Source organism: Enoplosus armatus, chromosome 2 (genome assembly GCF_043641665.1).
Source record: "Enoplosus armatus isolate fEnoArm2 chromosome 2, fEnoArm2.hap1, whole genome shotgun sequence".
NCBI classification, from domain to species: Eukaryota; Metazoa; Chordata; class Actinopteri; order Centrarchiformes; family Enoplosidae; genus Enoplosus; species Enoplosus armatus.
In genome coordinates, this window is record NC_092181.1 from 16,068,744 (window position 1) to 16,090,975 (window position 22,232).

General features: G+C 40.2%; 3 protein-coding genes across 3 annotated transcripts in view; 1 reads left to right on the forward strand and 2 right to left on the reverse strand.

Moving 5' to 3' along the window:
* Positions 1 to 371: 371 nt before the first annotated feature.
* On the reverse strand, positions 372 to 3,765 carry tmem134 (transmembrane protein 134). Its single transcript, XM_070923287.1, has 8 exons — positions 3,590 to 3,765; positions 2,856 to 3,112; positions 2,699 to 2,766; positions 2,520 to 2,606; positions 2,357 to 2,433; positions 1,717 to 1,761; positions 858 to 911; positions 372 to 743 (listed from the first exon to the last, which is right to left on the reverse strand). Exons 2-8 carry the CDS (start codon positions 3,066 to 3,068, stop codon positions 661 to 663), a joined length of 627 nt encoding a protein of 208 aa, XP_070779388.1. The 5' UTR covers positions 3,069 to 3,112; positions 3,590 to 3,765; the 3' UTR covers positions 372 to 660.
* Positions 3,766 to 5,503: 1,738 nt separating this feature from the next.
* Positions 5,504 to 9,761, forward strand: serping1 (serpin peptidase inhibitor, clade G (C1 inhibitor), member 1). The gene is made up of 10 exons (XM_070923196.1): positions 5,504 to 5,551; positions 5,678 to 5,786; positions 5,884 to 6,045; positions 6,211 to 6,513; positions 6,750 to 6,965; positions 7,378 to 7,521; positions 7,643 to 7,846; positions 7,931 to 8,070; positions 8,777 to 8,999; positions 9,514 to 9,761. Exons 1-10 carry the CDS (start codon positions 5,504 to 5,506, stop codon positions 9,759 to 9,761), a joined length of 1,797 nt encoding a protein of 598 aa, XP_070779297.1.
* Positions 9,762 to 13,075: 3,314 nt separating this feature from the next.
* The window catches only part of doc2g (double C2-like domains, gamma), a 29,905-nt gene continuing 20,748 nt past the window's right edge, over positions 13,076 to 22,232 (reverse strand). The window contains exons 8-10 of the mRNA XM_070921125.1: positions 17,684 to 17,765; positions 17,291 to 17,387; positions 13,076 to 13,215 (exon numbers count right to left, since the gene is read on the reverse strand). Of these exons, the coding sequence (XP_070777226.1) occupies positions 13,076 to 13,215; positions 17,291 to 17,387; positions 17,684 to 17,765 (319 nt within the window). The remainder of the gene's footprint in view (positions 13,216 to 17,290; positions 17,388 to 17,683; positions 17,766 to 22,232) is intronic.

Genomic DNA, 22,232 nt, shown 5'->3' on the forward strand with positions numbered 1-22,232 from the left:
TTGTAACCATGGCAACAAGATGAAACTGTAGCAAACCCCGTAAACTAAACCCAAATTCAGACAATCAAAAATAGCTGAAGGTATTTCTCTTCATTTTATTTTGGCAAATGACCACGGTATAGGCAGGATAAGGTAATTTTGAAACCAAGACAAGAAGTGTGCATTAGAGGATTTTACCACAAGCCACTGAGGTAACTTTGCCTTTGTTGAACTTTTCAGTTCTGAATCACAAACCTCGTCATAGATTATTTTTTACTCAAGCAGAGCTGCAGGTTTGACCCCACCCCAGTCTATATACTCTCTATAGACTCGAAGCATACTGGGAGCTCTTACTTTTCCCTTGTCTCGAAAATGATCTCAACTGACACAAATTAAAATATACAAATGTTTTATTGTAGTTTCACAGTCATTATTCACACAACACTTAAAACACAGGCAAGACCAATCTCCTTCTTTCTCGTGTACACATACAGCAATGTCAGTTCATGTAGTGGAAACATAGTCGAGGCACTGAGTGGTTGAATTAGTAGTGGTCATTACAATGACAAGAAAAAACAACCATGTGACAATACGTTGACAAATGTGACAAGTGACAAAATACAATTCATTTTGAGAGAGCAAACAAAGAAATGTAGTGAAAATGTAGTGTCTCATAAAATGTCATTTTTCAAAATAAGGCAGGTAGAACAATTTGAAGCCTCGTCTCCCACGGACAGCACAGCTGATGTATATCACATGGTACACTGGGGGAAATACAGGGAATGACATTGTAATGTCATTAAACAAGATGTGCATTTACTGGTACAGGCCCAAGGTCAAGTAAAACAAAAGTTCTAGGAACCAAATGGTCAATTTACCTCCAGGGATGAAGAGAAGAAATCCAGGTACAAAGAAAATAGCACTTGAAACACCTGTAAGGACAGTTTCATTAGTTACAACCCACAGTCACCAACACTAACCAATGTAACCAAACATTAAAGGAATAGTTCAACATTTTGGGAACTATGCTTATTTGTTTCTAGCCGGGAGTCAGGTGAGAATGTTAACTTAGCTTAGCACAAAGACTGGAAACAGCTAGCCTGGCTCTGTCAAAAGGTAATGAAGTCTGTCGAAAGCTCACTAATTAACTTATATCTTAAAACTGAACTTTTGCCATCTTCTGGATCATCATAACACCGTGGACCCGACTGTCCCATACTTTTTTTGTTTTTCCAGCTCCAGTGTGTGTGATGGTGTCACAAGATGAATATAAAGACAAGATTACACATTGAGTCACCAAGCTAGACTCCAATCTAAACAGTCCTGAATTATACCATTTAAATACGCCGAGAGACAAAGACTTCTTTTTAGTAATTTGTAAATTTTGTTTCATTAAATAGAAATGTTTTGTAATTAGTACTTTATTTCAAATGTATTATGTGTTAGTTGTTAGTATTTTGTTGTAAAATGTTGATTTGTTTCTGATTTGGTAATTTTCTGTCTCTGCTTTTCACTCAACAATCTACCGTTTTGGTTTTCTTTTTTTTAACTTTTACTTTTCTGATGTTTTAAGCATAACTTTTCTTTTGAAATATCCCCTACACACATTTAGCATTATATGCTTGTTAATAATGCTTAAATTATTGCAGAGAATATTGCATCTGGACTAACAGACTTATTGTGTCATCTCTGGACACAGAAGTCATAAAGTTTACCTACCTGGTTTCATGTGCTTACCTGCATTTGGATTCAGCTGTATGACAACACCTGTGAAAATAAGAGCTAAAAAGAAATGATACAAAAGCACATCAGTGAGGTGGGAAACAACCCAGTATATTTCTAGCATTTAAATATTTGTAATTAACTTACATAACAGGAAAAGATCTGTTATACAGAGAGGATCAACAAGGGGACAAAGTTCAGTGTGCCAAGCATGTCACTGAATGACACAACACTGAACAAACTACCTGAAACTTGTAAACTTGCAGAACTATTCAAAGCAGTGTGTTAATAACAAAATAATGGAGTACATGTACAATTTCATATGATGCACTCTTCTATCATATAAACCTATTTCTGTGCTGTAATATTCATTTAAACGTTTAGTCATTTAAATGTCATTAAATCTATTTCATCCAAGAAGAAAATGCACAAAACATTGAAATTCCTGAAGCATCTCCAAGGGTAAGAGCTATTATGGCCATACATTATTCCTGTGACACTAGAATAACCATGAGGAGAAACTGAGGAAAACGTGAGTAAACAGCAGAAGACAGAAATACATTATTTTCTCTTTAAGGACAGACTATCACAGCAAAAAACTCTGGTTGCATATTTTACATGTAATTAGTAATAAACAGCTCTGCTTAAGACTTACCAACTCCAGTGATGAGGAGAAGGAATGAAGCAAGAACGACTCTTCTGTTTTTCTTCACCAGCGGATGGGACACCCACCTGAGCAACACATTAATTTTGAAGTAACTGTGTTTGTTGTTGCTCCTGTGTGAGTGAGTGTGTGTGTTTGAGTTGTTTGAACTTACCCGCAGCAGTGTGCAGAGAGCTGTGTAACAGAACTCAAGGTGCTGAAGGACCACTGGGAGCTGCAGTAAGACAGATTCGCAGGGTCGCTGTGGAGAGAGCAGAAACAGGCTTTATCTCACATTCAAAGAACATGCAGGGAAAAGAAAATCACATCAATAGTCCTACCTATAAGACCCACCTGATTTTGAAGAAGTTATTGAAAGAGTAATTGCCGTTGCTGCCCAAGGCCTCTTCATTTTCCAGATTCTAAAGAACCAGCAGATGATAAAGGAGTTGCAGTTTCAAGTTGACAACTTATAGGCCTGTATTTGTACACACAGTAGGCGTATGTGTACCTGGTACTTTAGGTTACTGTGTTCAAGGGAGCCGGCGGCAGCAGGCGAGGGATGAGTCTGAGGTTTGGAGAAAGTTAGAGGACCGAAGGTCATCTCTCCTCCTTCCCTCTCCTTGTCTCTGCCCTTCCATCCCTCTGTCTCTCCATCAGACACGGCTCCCTCCTCGTCTCCCTCCAATACAAAGGCATCATCGATACTGAACTGCGTTGCCATGGTGATCGCCTCTTACACCCTGAGGTCCTGTAGCTTGATTCTCACTGTGGGTTCAAAGTAGAAATCAATGCACATGTGCTGTATCTTTTAGCAGTAACATTTACAATTTGTCTACAATGCTAATTTATTTCTGTCAGGCCAATAATACACGAGTAATGGAGCTAAAACTTTAACTTTAGGGACTTTTTTTTAGATTTAGGGTGTAATTTTTGCTCCTGCCCATCTGGGTATTTCCCTTTAAACATCTAAAAGTACGCGCACACATGCCTAAACGCGTAAGAAAACATCAGTCCATAACATCTAGCTATGCAACAAACTTAACTTCGTACTAAGCTAAAACGGCGAATACAGCCATAAAGTCAGAAAATAGCCACAGTATTAACTTGCTGCCTCGACTTGGCCTACATATTTGAGCGGATCGCACCAAAGTTAAACCAGCAGCTAACTGGCTGTGTTGGTGGTCTCTTCCATTGTTTGTGCTCTTTCCGCTAGTCGATCAGATGACCAGGAGGAAAACTTACTGTCTTAAGTAAATCTTTTCTCCAGGGAGGCTGAACTCGACTCCACGTTGTGAAGACCCGGGTCACATACTTGTACACTCCGAGGCAACTCTTTATAAAGCCTTTCAGCCAATCTTTGTTTTCTTCACGAGTGCGAAAAACGCTTGTGCAAAAGTTTTGAGTGTCTTCCTTTGGATGTTTAACACCCGGCTCTCGATTGCACAAGTCTGATTACGCCCAAATATCTCCTCGGGAGTCAGTCCACTTAATCGAGAGTCGCATCGTCGATCGACCCAGTGACTTACATAAGTATAATCAGGAAAATCAAAGTATTAAAGGTAAAAGTACTCCATGCAGAAAAATGGCCCCTGTAACTGTATATATATATACATACATATATATGCATTAATGTATATACAATAATGTACATTAATATATGCATTAATGTATAAGCAAGTTACTGTTGAGGTATAGCTAACTATTAACTATAACTACATAGGACTGCAACTAATTCTTTTCTTTATTGCTGAATCTCCTGATTATTTTCTTGCTTAACTGATTTGATTGATTGTTTGGTTTGTAAAATGTCAGAAAATAGGGACACATTATCATTGAAATTACAATACAAATACTAAACAGAAATATATATATATTTTTATCGTTTATTAATATACTGACAAAGAATATTGGATTTTTTTCATTTTATTTAAAACACTTAACACTAAAGAAAACCAAAAAGATGGAGCAAATGTTTCCTTCTGAAATGTATAAAGTTGCACAAAATGAAAGTTCTGAAGTAAAGTAATCTAAAAACTACATTTACTGGTTAATTCAGTACCTCCCCCGTCATGATCTAGGGGATCCAGGTGATCATGACAGGGCCAATACCCACCAACATATAAATAAAAAAAAGTACTTAAAAATGTGCTAATTAATTGAATGATTCCATTGAAACACTTATTGGTACATTGCCTCCATCGTTTTGGCACTTTACTAATATGTTATGATTAATGTCCACAGCACTGTTTTATGCCTATTAGCACAAACTCAGGTTGTGTTTGCCTTCCACTACGTCCTTGTCTGTGTATAGCTCCCCATGCAACCTTTGACAAAATCAAATTATGTAAAACACTTCAGGCAAAAACATTTTATTATGCAAATTGGAAATGAGCCAAAGTGAAACTGCTTATCCACCCACCACTACTCATAACTATGTTCCACTTGTCAAGACTGAGCAGGAATAAGTGATGATAAAAACCTGGACTTATAAGCACTGATATCATAAGTAATAAAATATCTTTGCAAGGCTAAATTAAATGCAATGAAGACAAAATAAAAACAGGAATATAAATCATCCAACTTGATATCTGTTGCCAACATGTGAAATCATGTGATTTCCAGCAAGTCAGACGACTTGCATTATGCAAACAAACATCTCTAAACCAACAATCACAGATTAGTCATTGTTGGTTGCAGTTTAGGGGAACAGACAGTCAGAGGTAGTAGATTGATTGAACAGTGGTCGGATGTGGCAGCAACATTACTGGTTAAAAAGAAACTGGTGACTGAATTTGGATACATTTGGAAATTTAAGAGGTGTGAGTTATTTCATGACTTTTTTTTTATTAATCCCTGAATTTACATTATATTATGCATTACTGTTATAAACGACTATACTTTATCCTCTGAAGTTTGTTTTATGAGATTAATCTCTGACAAGGGTGTATTTGTTGCAAATGGAAGCTGTATATAGATCTATATAGATGATCAAAGTTTAAAAAGTTTTAATAGTGGGGAACATCATTATGTGTCACAGATCGCGCCACATATTGATCTTTTTTTCCGGCTTGGTGCCATTTTCATTTTGAAATCCTCACTTGCAAAACAACTCCATCAGTTTGCTAATCTCATTCTACTCCCTTTACTCTGCTTTAGATGAAACTCCAGGCCATACTTTGCCTCTTGCTGCAGCTCAATTTTGAGGTACACTCACCTGAGAAATGTAGAATTAGCTCTTTAATATTTACCAATATCTTTCACAGCCATAACCAAAGTGCTTAAATTTACTCTTGAATATGGCAGCTTGTTTAACACTGTGTTTGTGTTTAGCTTTCTTCATGCACACATGTCCGGGTGATACCTGGTTCCACTCTGGAGCTGCCCTGTTTGTCATTTCAGACAGACTTCAACGAAGCTGCCATCACCTGGAAATTCAATGGTCTTATTATATGTCCACTACTACTACCACTATTCTCACTGTATTGCAAAAGTACACTGTTACACATTGTTTTTTCTGTTTGATTTTTTTCTGAAAGGTAAAGACATAAGCGTTCAGCTGCCTGACTCGATTACAGTTAAAAAGAATGGCTTGTATCTCTCTATATCCCCTGTAACTGCTGCCAACGAGGGCGAGTACCTGTGTTTGTTAAAGGAGAACAATATGGAGATAATCAGGACATACAACGTTACAGTTGATGGTGAGAAACACAGATACACACTTGTCTTTTGTCATACATGCATTTATTTTATTTTGTTTACACTAAACCATGAGTAGATTTCATATATATATATATATTCAACATTCAACATTCAACAAAAAGCTTGAATGTAAGAGTTTGAAGTGTTTGTGTCTCTTTCTACAGCACTAATTGGCTATACCATTAGGGTAACCGAAGGCTCCACCCTTCACCTCCCGTGTAATTTCCCACCTTCCAGCCAAGTCAGTGCCAATGCACTTTGGTACAAAGACACGGTTGCTGGCAAGAGGACGCAGCTGAATCTTTTAGACGAGTCAACGGGTGATGATGCCAGAGTGGAACTGCTTTATCCACTTGATCATGATCAGACCATATTACTCAGAGACACCGTCATGGAGGATGCTGGAGTTTACAATTGTGAATCTGCTGAGGGGGAGAAGCTGAGCACTGTATACATTATTGTTGAAGGTAGGTTTGGAAACCTTTTCTATATACTGCTGTGTTACTGCACAGTCCATTCATTATTATAGTAACAAGCTCCAAATGAGTATTGATTTTAACAGCCATTTATTGATGACAATCATTTCTGCAGACTAAAGTTACCAGTAAGCTAAATCTCATTTCCAAACCCTGTTGAGGTGTTGTTATAAAAGTAGATACCACATTTATGTACATTTTTAATCATCTGCTTAACTTTCTTTTAGTTGCTCCTACCCCTGTTCCTTACTCGTGCAGGGGCTTCATGACACCATGGGAGCCCTGCCAGGACAAGAACAGTCGCACAGGGGAACCCATGTTGCAGGAATCCATGACAGAATTTTCCATAAAGCTGTATTCTTACCTCAGAGAATCAAATCCCTCTGGCAACTTGCTCTTCTCTCCCATCAGTATCAGCGGTGCACTGTCCCATTTGTTGTTAGGTATGAAGCTAGTTCTTCATTTTTTTAAATGTTCTTAATGGTTATTAATTATTCTTGATGTTCTATATTTTTCTTATTGTCAACAAATCAAAAAGTATGTGTGTCAAAAAGACCTCCATTGCTGTCGAAAAACACATCACTGAGCCACACAGTCGCAATGTGTGACAAAAAGGAAAATACAGAATAATGCCAACCTTGTCCTTTAAGATTCTTTGGTCTAACAAGCAACATTATCCCTTTGTTGCCTACGCACACGTAGTTACAAAGTTACATAAGAACATTTCTCACTTTGAAATGTCACAGAAGTTATCCTCCACTTATATTAAATGTCAGACAAACCTTGCAGCTTCCTACATCACTCTACAGTACAGTATTTGTATATTATGTCTTTTCTTCATCCTGTTACCTCCAGGAGCAAGAGATGACACCCGCAGAGCCATTGAGAGGGCTGTCTGTGTGCCTCATGACTTCCACTGTGTTCATTTCCAGATGAAGAAGCTGAGAGAAAAGTTGGCCAGTTCCTTGCAGATGGCTTCTCAGATCTACTATAACCCACGTATAACTATCACAGCTCACAAAACATACAGCCAAAGAGATGCAGAGATTCTGATTGCATAAAGAGCTAAAATGAACTCTGTCTCTGTAGCTCATAATGGTTCCTCTGTTCTCTTCCTCAGAACTGAATCTGAGTGAGTCCTTTACTAACCAGTCCATTCAGTTCTATGAAGCGGAGCCCACTAGGCTGCTGGAAAACAGCGAGGAAAACGCACAGATGATCAACAGCTGGGTGGCAAATAAGACCAACAATAATATCAAACAGTTGGTTGACTCCGTATCACCCACTACACAGCTGATCCTGCTCAATGCCGTCTCCTTTAGTGGTCAGTAAAGTGTGTGTGCACAAGTGTGTGTATGTGCATGTGAAAATGGTGGAAACTGAAATAAACTGTGTGTGTGTGTGTCAGGTCAGTGGAAGGTCAAGTTTGATCAGAAACCCAAGAAAGGACTTTTCACAAAACTGAATGGTGATCTGGTAAAGGTGCCACTCCTCTATCATCAGAAATACTTGGCGGCCATGACGTATGTGACTGAACTAAAGGCCCAGGTAAGGACCAGCCAATACCCACCTTAACCCCACCCTTTCACATACTACACAGCAGAGGTTTTCAAACTGTGAGGAGAGTTGAAGGGGAGCATGGAAGGACACGTGAGACAAATACTGTGAAGTGAAAGGCAATTAAAGTACTTAAAAAACTCTTAGCACCTGATTGCCACGAACTGCATCAAAATTTGTACTCCTTCTCCGAGTCATAACTCAAGTCAAATCTGACTGTACAGACATGAAACACAATTTTTATAATCATTGTGACTTACAGTTTCTGAGGATATCATTGATGTTCATCGCAAATAAATGTCCATAAATCCGATTAGCAATCACAGAAAATCCTTATCACTCCAGAAGTTTTCTTCAGTATCAAAATAATGCAGTGATACTAAAATGTAAATGTAACCAAATATTGGGGCAAATAAACAAAGAACTTGAAGTTAACAAACTGACTCCATAGCACACTTCCTGTTTACATCTCCTAAAGCATTATGGGAAATGTCATTCCAAAACTTGGAGAATGATTATCCCCCAAATCAAAGTAAAAATATTAATAGAAGTGATAAAATCCATTCATGTTTCATGTTGCACTATCAATGTTGTTTTTGTACTAGTTTAATAATTAGTGTACACGTGGCCCACAGTGTTAGACTTTGAACACCCATACAGCATACAGTAACACCTCGATTTTCTCTTTTGCCAACAGGTGGCGAGGTTTGCTCTCACAGGTGACAGCAGTCTTTACATCCTGTTGCCTCGCTCCAACACAGTGACTGACCTGCAGCGGGTGGAGGATAAGATGACGGACACAGCTGTGCGACAAATGATAGAACACATGAAAACAACATCTTCTCAGCATGTCGAGGTCACTCTGCCCCAAATCAAGCTGGATTTCCAGCCAGACATGAACATACTTATCAAGAAATTAGGTTTGTTCCTCTGTCATATTCTTTTCTGGCTGTCAGACTCAAATTCAGCTTGTTAATACCATAAAATGAACACCAGATCAGAATCAGAATCAGAATCAGAAACTGTTTATTGCCAAGTAACATACATTACAAGGAATTTGCCGTGGTCTGATGGTGCTATTGTTTCGATAACAACTAAGTAGAATATATAAAAGGTAAAATAAGAATAAAAATAAAAATAAGATAAATAACAAACAGTGCAGTGACCAGAATAAAGTAAAGTGTCCAGATAAAGTGTCCAGTAGGGGGTGGGTGCGTTAATGTAACGCAGAGGGGACAGGGGTGATGTAACGTATAACTTGTGTTTGTGTTCTGGGGGGGGGGGGGTGTCAGTGTGAGTTTGTCAGGTAAGCCATGCTTTTAGCTTGTGCTACCAAGCAGTAGACCGCCATTAAGTCTCACTTGTGAAATAAGGATACCCATCTTACCCCACCATCATCTTTCTGTTCTTTTCCCTCCCTTTTCACCCGACCAGGACTGTCGTCACTCTTCGAGGGTGCCAACCTGTGTGGCCTCAACTCCGAAGAGAAGTTGGTTCTGGACGATGCCAAACACAGAGCCTTCCTCGCACTGAACCAACAAGGAGTTGAGGCCGGAGCCGTCACCGCTATGGCGTTCTCTCGCTCCTTCCCTTCCTTCTCTGCCCTGCGGCCTTTCATCATGCTACTATGGAGTGACCAGGCTAATGTGCCACTCTTTATTGGCAGAGTGACCGACCCATGAGAGAGCGAAAGAAAGTGGGGGGGGGGGGGGGGGCAGACAGACAGACACAGGACAGAGAGAGAGAGTGGATATGTAACAGAGGCAAATGGGCAGGAAAGACACAAAGATATGGTAAACAAAGGCTGTCTGATAGAATAGAAATACAAGTCATTTCGCTTTGATATAACACAACATGAATTCATTATCAGTGTTGCCTCAAGTAGTTAGTGAAGTGAGCAGTGGCCCTCACAAAAAGGCCTGGGTGTGCATTGTTTTTCAAAGACAATGATGAATAAACACATATAAACACAGCACATATGCTGCCTGTCTTGTGTTTTTGAAGGATTAAGCACAATGTGCATCACGTGTCATTCAAAGGAGGAGAGACGACCACTGAAACAACTTCAATTTATTTTGCGAAGTAGTTACACAAACCCACCACAGGATGGCAGCCACACTGTGTGATTGACATTGACAGTGAATACACAGGAACTGCAGTAGTGAATTCCCATCTCATTCGCCCCTGCCCTCCTGCATCATTACCACTGATATCAATTTAAGGAAGACAAGTGTCAAAATCTGTGACAGTAAAAGTTTTGTTTTGTTTTTTTAAATCAAGAGCTTGCTTGGTAAAGCACAGCGACTGAGCAAAAAATACCCTGAATCATCGTATTCACAAACAAACAAATACACACTCATGGCAAGAGACTGAATGGATGGCATAGACTGTAAACACATCAGCATTCAGAATGATCAGCTAAGGTTGCACTCTATTACACAAGCTGATAGTGATTGCTAAACATGCAGCTGTATTGCAGATAAAATGATTACATAAGCAAAGCAGGGTCAATAGACAAGAGTCAGAAAATTCGGTGACTGTAAACAAAACCAACAGATCCAGAGACGGGAATAAGCAAGCATCCAGCCAGAAATGTGAACTCTATTAGATCACTGTCACCCAGCCTAGCCCCAATCAAAGTACTGAGTATTCCCAGAAACGCATCTTTGATGCCTGGATAACACGATAATGTTGTTGTTTTGGTTTGATTATCTCACTGCTGACGTGCTGTTTTGATGTGCATAGAAAAAGTACAGAATAAACCCACCATCCATGCCCTACCCTCATGTTAATGTAATTTAAGGTCTAACTGAAAATGTGTTGTGAGCTTACTGTTGTAACACATGCTTTAGTTCCAAGCTTCTGATAATGCCCAAGCCCTTTTTATTCGAAACCTAATTCACCACTGAAGGATCCATTTTTTGCAGTCAACGACGAGACACAAGGTTGTTGAAGGACACCAAGAATATGAGCAGCCGGATCGATTCAACAGTTAGAAAACTCCCGGAGGCCACTGACCGACTGTGGGTGTGCTTTCGTGAACCAGTGAATGGGCAGAGCTGTAGTGACAGATGAACCGGGGGAGTACATTTGATATCCTTAGACTATTCAGCGATAGTCTAGCCTATATACACCGTCAATATGCAGAGATGTGCATATAGACACATAACACACATGTAGGTTAAATGTGCAATCTAGCATAGTTTTTGAATATCTTGGATCCTGTGACTATCCACTGTCCCCTGCTGCTAAATGTGTTTCCATGCAGGGTATAATCCCACTTTACCTCCTGTGGTTAAAATTGTAGGGGGGGGGGCTCTTTATGTCTGCATTTCTACTAACTGCACACAGTTTATCTCAGCAGGCAATCCTGTGTCACAGACATGGACACAGTAGTCCCAATCCTGTCCACAGGATGAAATATATTTTACTATAGACCTGATATTTAATAGGTCAGAAATAATGGGATGAATGGAATAATGATCCCAGCAATGATGGTTGATTTCAGTTTCTTTTCTTTTACACATTTTCTTTTTAGATCCCCTCACGGACGGTGTCTGAGGGTGTACAAAGGTGGATTAGGGGCGATTTCCAAGCTTTGGGCAGCCCTATTCTCATAAATCAGATAACAGGACCAATAAAATGCCTGAATTTTCAAATTAATATATTACTGCTGTGATGTTGCCCTGCAGGGAGAAAAGCTTGCATCATCTGTGACTCTGTTGGAGCAGAATTGGAGTTACTGAGGTAAACCTGCTTGGATCCGGTTGAAATCTGGTTCACAATGCTGCAGCGAAGTGAAGGTACAAACGGTTACCTCCAAAAGCAATATCCGTTCTGCCTGCCGTGGAACTTTTTCACCAGGAAAGTGAAAAAGAGTGGTCAGAGGTTATGTATCACGATATATTCCACTCTTAAAGTTGCTCTATGACTGTCTGGCAATGGGAGAGAGAGATGGCAAAGGTCTGGCACACATAATTGACAGCTTGTCAGTGTCCTCCCGCCAGGATCACTCACACCACTGAGGCCTGTAGTGGCGACGGAGGATTTCTCTCTTTTACGTGTCTTTCTTGTCCTTTGTTATTATTTCTTCACACCTCTGTGCTTCGGAGGTTGAATGGAGACATTTTGAATGGGGCATGGCGTGAATGACGACAGACACACACACACTCACACTGCACAGACCGAAAATGTAGGCACTCATATTCTCATAGCCCTCATGCACACACACACACATGCACACACACACACACACACACACACACACCGACATGTTAATGTCATGATGTGAAGGTGTATAGAAAGCCACTGTCACTGAAAGACAATGAAAGACATAAGAACAAGAACACTGAAACGGTAAAGGTACAAATCCACCAAATGGATCATTTTGTGCTTTATATATGGTGTGTTGTTTTGCATCAGATCAACAACCACTAAAATAGAGACTTCTCAGAACAGAATCGCCCTTTTTTTTTTTTTTTTATAACGTCCCCTCTCCGGTAACTATATACCACATTATGAGTCACTAGGGTGCACATACGTTTGGCCCCTTTCACTGAATGAATTTTGAGTACATTAATCTCAAACCTCTTCATTTGGCGTAAATTTGAATGACAGAATATGAGCGACTTCCACAATACAGTAAGGTCTAAAGCACAATATTGTGAGTATTGTTTTGTTACGTCAACACTTTAATGAGGACATTGTCACGATTTGGTTCACCTTTAGAAAAAAATACATTTAAAAAAATGTATTCAGATTACACATTATTACCATCACTAATATTAGTATGAATATCATATACTAATAATCGGTGCTGTAATTATTGGCGTTATATGACGGATTCCATTTTCAACATTATATTATTATTGCATGTTTTATCCTTTGCACTTATTACTGCTTTACTTGGTATCTGTTATCAACCATCTTTCCAGTGAGACAAATGTGTGTGTGTGTGTGTGTGTGTTAGTGTGTGTGTTTGAATGTCTTGTGTAATCTAGTCCGGTTTATCACTGCTCGGGGCTCCTTGCTGTGTGAGCGTATGCCAGTGCTCCACTTTCTTCCCTTTGTTTTTGAGACACTCGAACCAGTGTTTGAGTCTCTGTCCGCTTGCATTGATGCCCAGCTCCACCCCACCTGCACACAGAGAGGGAGACGCAGAGAAGAAGAATCAGGAGGCGATCGGAAACTGTTGGTGGGTGAAGGGAGACAAGAGACAGACATTGGCAGGAATGAAAGAAAGAAAGACCAGTGGTGGTGAAGTACTCTGATCCTTAACTTAAGTAAAAGTACTAATACAACAATGTCAAAATACTCCAATGTGAAATGTGACTGATATATATATCACTTTTTTTGACTTATTTCTGTGGTCTTTCTTTAATTCTACCTTTTTTGGCCTCAAGGAAGGACATTTAAACATGCAATAACTACATTTTTTTTCACTTGGGGGGCAGCGGAGACAAGTTGTTTACACAACACTGACATTGAACTGTTTAGCTGCTTGTTTAAACATTCAGCAGTTATGGAGCAACATTATTATTCATTTGGAGTCGTGTTTCTGGCCGCCTGATGAATGTAAGTATTCTCTCTCTTTTAGCTCTGTTTTTGGTCTCTACCAACTCCTGAGGGAAATATCTGTCTCTTTAGCTGCTAAGTCTTTCACTAAGTTCACTGGCTGGTCTCTAATTGTGTCTGTCTGTCAAGTGTGTTTTTAGAACTTTTTTCACTGAAAACTGCTGGCTACTGTGGCTGAAAAGGACCCTATGAGAGTGAACCAAGCTAAACAATGAGCTGAAACTCGCTATAAAGCTCTGTAAAGCCAAGGGAAGCTGCAAATTCAGGTGATAATTCTCTGTAAGTTCATCACTATGAGTGACCCCTTTCACATTGTCACGTTATTTTCACATTATCATTTGATACATTGCTATTATAGATGCTTTAAACGACACCATATGAGAAGTCTAGTGACAAATCTTTGGGGGAACTGCTAACAACTCATAGACATTTAAAACATGACAAGGGGCTCCAACTAAACTTTGCTTTTTTCACAAGCCAAAAAGGTTGGGAACCACTTGTTCAATTGTTAACAATGCATTTTATTTTATAAGCTTATTGTATGTTTTTAAGTAAAATCATAAGTAACTACAGCTGTCAGATAAATGGAGTGCAATAAAAAAAGTACAATACTTCCCTCAGAAACAGTTGAGTAGAAGTACAAAGTGACAAATGTAAATAATCACAATAAGTACAAGCACCTTAAAATTATACTTACGTGCAGTACTTTTATTACTGCATTACTGCGTATTATTACTGGTAAAGGTAATTAGTTCTTTCCACCACTGGTTGTATCGGAAAATAACAACAAACAAGGGGACATTTTGTTTTCTTGTTAAAATCTGATATTCAATAATATGTAATTGAGCTCTGGCAATAATGTACATCAACATTCATGCCAATAAAGATTATTATTATTTGACTGGCGGACAAACATGGGCGCAAAGACGGAAGCAAACAGACATGGGAGACAAATTCCTCCAGGCAGAGAGAAAGAGAAATAGACAGGTAGCTGGGGAATTACAAGAAAGAGAGATTGCGATAACAAAAGATTTATTGAAAGAGAATGGGGGGAATGAATATGCAGAGAAGCAGGAAATGACTCAGGTGAAAGTGAGCGGAGGTGATGGAGGCGTTGGTGGAGAGGCAGGCTGTAAGACAGAGAGATGCAGGCAGTTGTCACACCGAGGTTATTACAAAGCCATTCCCTTGGCTGTGATTGCACAGTTAATGGAGCGTGAAGTTTTAAACACGGTATTTTGGCAATGCTGCCTTCCAACAGCGCCTTGGAAAATGACAGCCGCGAGCAAACAAGGCTCGATTGTTGATCTGCGTCTCATCTGAACTCGGCATTGAACACCGCCTGAGATGCTGCTGCTGGCAGGGGAGGAGCAGCCTTTCAGTGTTTCCCACCCTGCATAATCTTTAACTTTCCTCTCACACACAGACACACACACATGAGTCGGAGAGCAGGTCAAAACCTGCAGACAGAGTTTCGACAGGATAATCACGCACAACACTTTATCACCTCCACCCCCGCCCGACAAAACTCCCACCTCCTCTGAAACGGAGATCGATGGAGTGTTCCCTGAGCCTGCGGGTTCCTGGTGACAAACAAACGGTCAGACATATTGACATGCGTAGGGGGACAGAATAAGGATGAGGAACCAGAGCCGGAGGAGATGATACAGACGAGGGCGAGGCTGACACACAGGCTGGCGAGCAGGTGTGCACCAACACTCGCACAGGTTTGACCCTGTTCTCTGTCCACATATTTTTACCCCTCTGCTGCACATCTGTCTCATTGAACCCAACCACCAGATACACAAGTACCTGTGGTGAGTATCTAACAGAACTGTAGACCTGAAGGCACGAGTAAGCTACAAACAAAGTGCCTTTTCGGATCATCAAACAGCATCTGAAACCCCATCCTGGCCACACGTTGGCTTTGCCTCTCCTTTTGTGGGCTGCGTTCGACAATTTTTGTTACTTTCTGAAACCCACAGCCCAACAAGCATCCACACTTCGCACAGCGATTGGCCAGGTGTGTGTAGGTGAGAAAGTGTGCAGGATTATAACTTTGCTCTCAACCTCTCTTTTAATTTTTTAAAACACCGGTAGGTGAGTGAGTGAACACCACGAATGCCTTTGAAGGCCATTCTGAACGTGTACAAACACTTTTGCCTTAGTGTGGACGGGACTTTGTACAAACCCTTAAGACTTGACCTGTGAGACTCAACCTATTTGAGACTTAACTGCCTAAAGACTTCCTTTGACTTTAGAATTGAGAGTGAAAACAGTAAGTTTTGACCTGGTGAACGATAAAACAATGAAACTTGCTTTGACAAGACTTTTGACTAAAGAGACTTGACTTTGACTTCCTCAATTCAGCATGTCTTCAAATCCGACACCAGGTACAAATCTGTACACTTTACTGCATGGAACTCATTGGAAAACATTTATACGTGTAAGGTAATATGAGGCCAAATCGGTTCAATCCTACGTGAGACTTGATTTGACCTTGTCTTAATTGACTTGAGACTTGACTTGTGCCATGAGACTTAAAACACTTTTGGTACTTGTAGTGTCTCTTTAGCAGTTGTAATATGTTTTCTGTAAGCTTTTACAGTTTTCCTGTGAGATGATATTAGATTTAGTTCATGGTGAAGATGAAATTTCCTATCTCTACTTGTTTATCGATCTTTCTCACAAGTCATCCACTTGATTTATTGCTGGTGTTTTCTTGTGTACTCTTACCCTCACATTTTTTCCCCTCCACGCATCTCTCAAATCTCACCTTTTACCATGTCACATTCTCTATATCTCCTGCTAAGCCTATTAGCCCGCTTGTTATTGCTCTCACTCGAACAATAGTACACTGGGATTGTGTTCGCTCGGCCTCTTCATCTACTCGTTTTCTCCATTCTTTTTTGTCTCAGTGTCATTTTTCTCCCAACCCCAATTAACATAACTGGCAGGCTGCTGTAGCTAAACCTGTAATGATAATGGTCAGGGGAATGGCTCTTATCTGGGGCTGTACGTTAGACCGATGGCCTTTTCTCCCAGCAGGGCTAATAACTCACTGGGCTTATCTAAACACTGGGTGTCTCCCAACCCACCCACCCACTGCCTCATACACATGTGCGCACACACACACACACACACATTAGACAGAGTAAAACGCTTTGATCTGAAGGCCTTCAAGCTCACAGGGTGGTAATCCATTCTCACTGTGCCTCCCCACTACTTCCCCATCAATCTCTAAGCTCCCAAGTGCTCCATTGCCGTGATATACACACCAGGCCACGCCAAAGCTGTTTAGCAGTCTGACGAAGTGGCAGCGATCTGATGTGCCAAGTCCACGAAGGATGGGGGATCCAGAGAGAACGTCTTCCTTTTTGATTTGTAAAGCCTCACCATTTCCTTTTTCACTCAAACTCGCCTGCTTAATCGTTCTCCTCAAGCCTCATAATTACCCCTCATCTCGCCACTTTTTTTTTTTTTTACTCCTCCCTCTGCCCATGCTCACCCTGGTTTTTTACGTTTTCTGCAATTGCACCATTTTCATTCAAACACTCTAGTGCAGTCATCTACTTTATTGCTGCCGCTGCTTTCCTCTACACCCTTCACCTCCACACCTCAGTTCTTCTCAGCCTACCTATGAAGTCGTTGCTCATTCCCAAGTCGTAGTCCCACACAGAGATCTCCAGGGTTTTCTTTGCCAGCTGGTCCAGGGATACTTCATATGAAAACTCCTGTGCAGGTGGCGCACACAAGAGCATATTTATATCAATGATTCATAAACACAAGAGTTGAAAGGAACTGAATACGTAATTTAGAGTATTTTCAGTAGAAACATGCAGATTGATGTGGAGAACACGTTGACAAATGACAAATGTCAGATTTTAAGTCATTTTAAAAAAGGTGTGCTTAATTGCCATGCCATCCAAATGTCATCATTTCTACAGAACATCATTTTGAGCTCAGCAAAGAAATCAAAGAAGCTGCCAGGTGTATTGTGGTTGTTTGTGGAGCAGGAGACATGTTGTACCTCATTGAATTCAGGGTTGAGAGTCTTTTTCTTCACTGAAGTCTTGTACTTGGACTTTTTCCCCATATCAGGCTGCAAGATGCTGAGAAAAGAGAAAAAAATAGAGCAAAAGCTAAAGAGGACAGAAATTCATTGGGGCCTGGTACACTCTTCAGGTCATGTCAAACCTCAGGATAACATGATAGAACATTTTGGGAGCTACGTTCATTTGCTTTCTGGCCAAGAGTTAGATGAGAAGATCGGACAAAATCTGTTAAAAGATAAACTAGCCAATTAGCTTAGCATAAAGACTGGAAACATGGGGAAACAGGGGGTTTGTAGAGGTTTTAATCTTTTTCCCTGTTGTGACAGTAAACTTTGTTGAATGGCAGAAAGACACAAGACAGAAAGTTTGTAAAATCTCTTTCATAGATAATTGTGACCCAGAAGTCTTTTCAACAAAGGCGGGGACAGAAAGAGAGTGAGGGAGGAACAGAAAGAGAACAAGAGAGAGAGACAGTAGACCACAGCAAGATCATAATCATGCCGATGTTGGAGGACTATACGCTCCAGCGAAGAGGCAACAGAAGGATCGCTAGAGGGCAATGGGAGTCATCATCAGCATAAATTCCAAGTCAAGATGTTCAGGCGGTGAGATATCTCAGTCTTCCAGCCCCCCCACCCCCACACCCCCGCTAGTGACGAATCCTGGCCTGACAGCTGATGCATGAGATGGGCTTGAGGTTGTCACTGCCGTGCCGGAATCAGAGCGAGTGAAGGATGGAGCAATGGAGGAAGGGAAGGAACAGGAGGAGGAGGAGGAGGAAGAGGAATTGATAGAAAGCAAGGTGGTGGCACAAAGACTTGAGTCGCTGTACGTTGTCAGTACTGAAAATGTCATTTTCCATGATACGAACTGATTGTAGTTATCAGGGACGGTTGTGACTTCAGTCCTCCCACTTGTTGTTGACAACTAAAAGATGATAACACACATGGTTTACTGTAAGTCATAACACAAAGACATATGTATTAGTTACACAAAATTTGGTTTAATTTTTCTTTCTCTAATTTAGCTTTTTACTTGTCAAATGAAAAAATAGAAAGATTCAAATGAAACAATCTGAGATGGAAAAGTAATTATTTGGTTGAACTGCTCACAACTCATGTCACACTACGGCCAAGCAACCTGTGAAGGCAGACACAAGTAGACACTTTTGTGGAACATTTTTACTCCGACAGGAGGTTAAGGAGCTAATAACTACCAAGGGCTTCCTCTATTTTGGACTCAGGTCAGCACTGTCAAGACAGCTTCCTATTGGTCAATAGAGTGAATTCACGTGTCAAATTTCAGTTTAACTCCATGTGGAACATTCTAGTGGATTCATTTCGCCTCCTCTTGCGGGTCCTCTGATCGATTAATTAATCAATCACCATGAAATTTCACCATTTTAATTCCTGGTGTGTCCGGGCCTTTACTGTGTGTTCAGACAAAATTTAGAGGCAGCGCAATTGCTTATGAAGTCAATGGAAAGACGCAAGTAGACACAAATTTGCTTGAGATGGCACAAATTGACATGAAGACGCATCTGCACGGGTTGAAAATGTTTCAACTTGAGCGAAAAATTTGCCACGGACGTGATCGGAGCATCGGTTGCTAACGTCATTGCAGTTGGTACATTGTCTATTTGGGGTGAATAAACATGTGAAAAAGCCATTCAGTTGATGACATATTACCAAACAACTTCTTGTCTCTGGTCACAGGCTCTGGTTGGTGTTTATTGTATTTTAAAAAGGTCATTTTCTCCATAAGCTAAACAGCATTTATCCTCCAAAATACCTGGTGCTTATACAATGGTCTGAGTGCCTTCACAAGAAAAGAAACGAGAAGAAAGAAAGGAATCAATTGAGAGAAGCAGCCAAACAAAGCCTCTGTTTGACCAGCACCATGTGAGAGCCTGGGGGACATCTCAGCCTGAGCTGTGCCAAATCACATTTTACATACGGCTCTGAGGCAGTTCAGACTAGGGACTGCAATTTCCAGAGTAACAAAACATCATTTGACAGTAACATTCATAATAATGGTAGCATAAATGAAAATATTTCGTACAGCAGCAACCAAATTACCGTAGATAATTCAATGTGTAGAATAATTCATACCATGGGAGGCTGGTCCACAGAGATAGAGAGGATTATCCCCTCAGTTTTTGTTTGCTGTTTCCTTAAAAAGTAGGTTGTTTACTGCAGAATACAATAAACTAACTAACCACATATTTCTGTGCTGTACACACTTACTATTTTAGCCATGTGTTAACACTCTCCGCTGACCGATAAGGTTAACCGGGATTGACAGCTGCTCTTCACAATAATGATGATGGTGTTTAAATACTGTTCCAGAAAACTACATAGTTTTTCTAACATGAAGCGACATGGACAAGTAAGGACCACTCATGTTAAGAATGACATAAGGGGTGGACAAAATAACAGCTACACGTAGGATACTCAGAGCTAATGCAGTAATACCACAACAGCTTCAAAACACCTGCCACAGTCTTAATAAAGCCTCAAGCTTATTAGATTTACGCTTTCTTGCAGTGCATATGTATGTGTTAGATATGTATTGCAGGTGTTAATGACTTTGTTGTCACCCCTTGCAACTATGCTGTCTTCACTTTACCACACCACGCTAAAGTCAGTAGCTCACTAATATTATATGACATTTGATTTTAGTCTTTTCTGATCTTTCTTTGAAGATTTTTGTATGCGTGAGGTTTTTCTTTTATAGATTAATAATTTCAAGTCTTTCATATACTCACACAATACTCACATACCTGTACGTATATTGAAAGAGTTATTAGTCACTGTAATTGACTCCTTTTCCATACTGGCCGTGAGACAATCCCTTCCTAGCATGACTACACTGTAAAACATGGGAGATAAAAATGCTTTAAGCAAAGCTAATATGAAGCTTCAGCAACAAATCCAGTGGGTATCTAATGTAACAGTCTTTTTAGGACAAAATCCCCTCTTTAAGTTACTATATTCTTCATTGCTTGAGATTCCTTGATGAATCTCATATTAAAATTTGGAAGATACCTTAAGAGTTGTTTATACTTCAAGACAGACGCACACGGCTTCTATTCATAATACAATCGGGAGCCTGCGAATGCACATATGTTCCACGCATGCGCACTAGAAAACAAGATGTCAGCTTCACTATATTGAGAGGAAGAGCTTCTTTGCTTGTTGGATTTGGCTGAACAACAAGAAAATGTCAAAAAAAAAAGAAAAAGTGGTGGGCGTTCTGCGTTTGTAGTGTGTACAGACTGTGCTGTCACAAATTGGGTGGCGTGCGGGGTCCGTACAGTCCTTTGCAGGCAAGGGCAGATGACCCTGGTGGCTATGTGGAAGCGGCAAGCGTGAGTTGGGGTTTACATTGGAGTCACGCTAGAATGTCTTTGCGGGCAGTATGTACAGGAGGAATGTTTACAGTGACCAATAACTCTTTCAATGTACATATGGGCAAAAAAAAAATGCAACCTATCCTTTATATAATTTGTCTTTTTGTTCTTTGTTTAAACTTGGTAGGATGTTTAAGTACTTTATTTTTTGCTTATCCTTTTACGCAAAGTCTTCTATGTGCAATGAATCAAATCAGGTCCTGTAGCAGGACAGGGTTGACCACAAGCTGAAATGTAAAAGATTTACATCATATTTGGTGAGTACCAAATTATATATATATATCTCTTGTCTTTCTTTGGCCTTAATGTCATTGGATCCAGATGACCTAATCACATGACAACTTGACAAGTCTAACTGCCGGGGTCGTGAGCATTTGGTACCTAAAACCATCCTGACAGCAAGTTTAGGTTATGGAGCGACAAACAGAAGAACAGGAGCATCCCTGTGAATTAGAGGGAGAAATAACAAAAATACAGAAGTGACAGGGAGAGATGAGGGAGAGGGAGTTAAAAACAGGACCCAAAGTTATGACACTGAGATGCAAAAAGAACAGAAAAGAAGTGATAGAAAAAATGAGCGACAATTGGAAAGAGGAGCTAAATATACGCCTGCTGCAGAGAGGAGTCGTGATTTACACTTCACACAAGCGTTCAGAGGGAAAAAGAGAGAGAGAACAAAACTGTAAAGGATGGCATGTGTGCTTGGTCAGCAGGAAATATCTGACATGTTTTGCACTTTTCCTGCCTTCACATGTCTTTTTTTCTTACAGAGTAATTCATTTTTTAAATACTTTAGGTAAAGCAGCGGAGATGAATGTGGGTCCTTCTGAAGGATGTAAACTCATTTGGTGTTTAAATGCTAATTTGTGCTTTTAAATGGAAGACAAATTAGTTCTGAGATAATTCTGACCTTGTGCCACTTGAATGGCTTCTAAAGGTTGATTGAGAGTCACAGAGAGAAAAGACCAATTGGAAAAGCCCTCTGGAAAAATGCGTGGACACACACACACACACACACACACACACACACACACACACACACGCACACAGACAGCATAGATAAGAGAGACTGGTATCATGATCAGCTTTAGTTACAGATTCCTCAAGAGGAT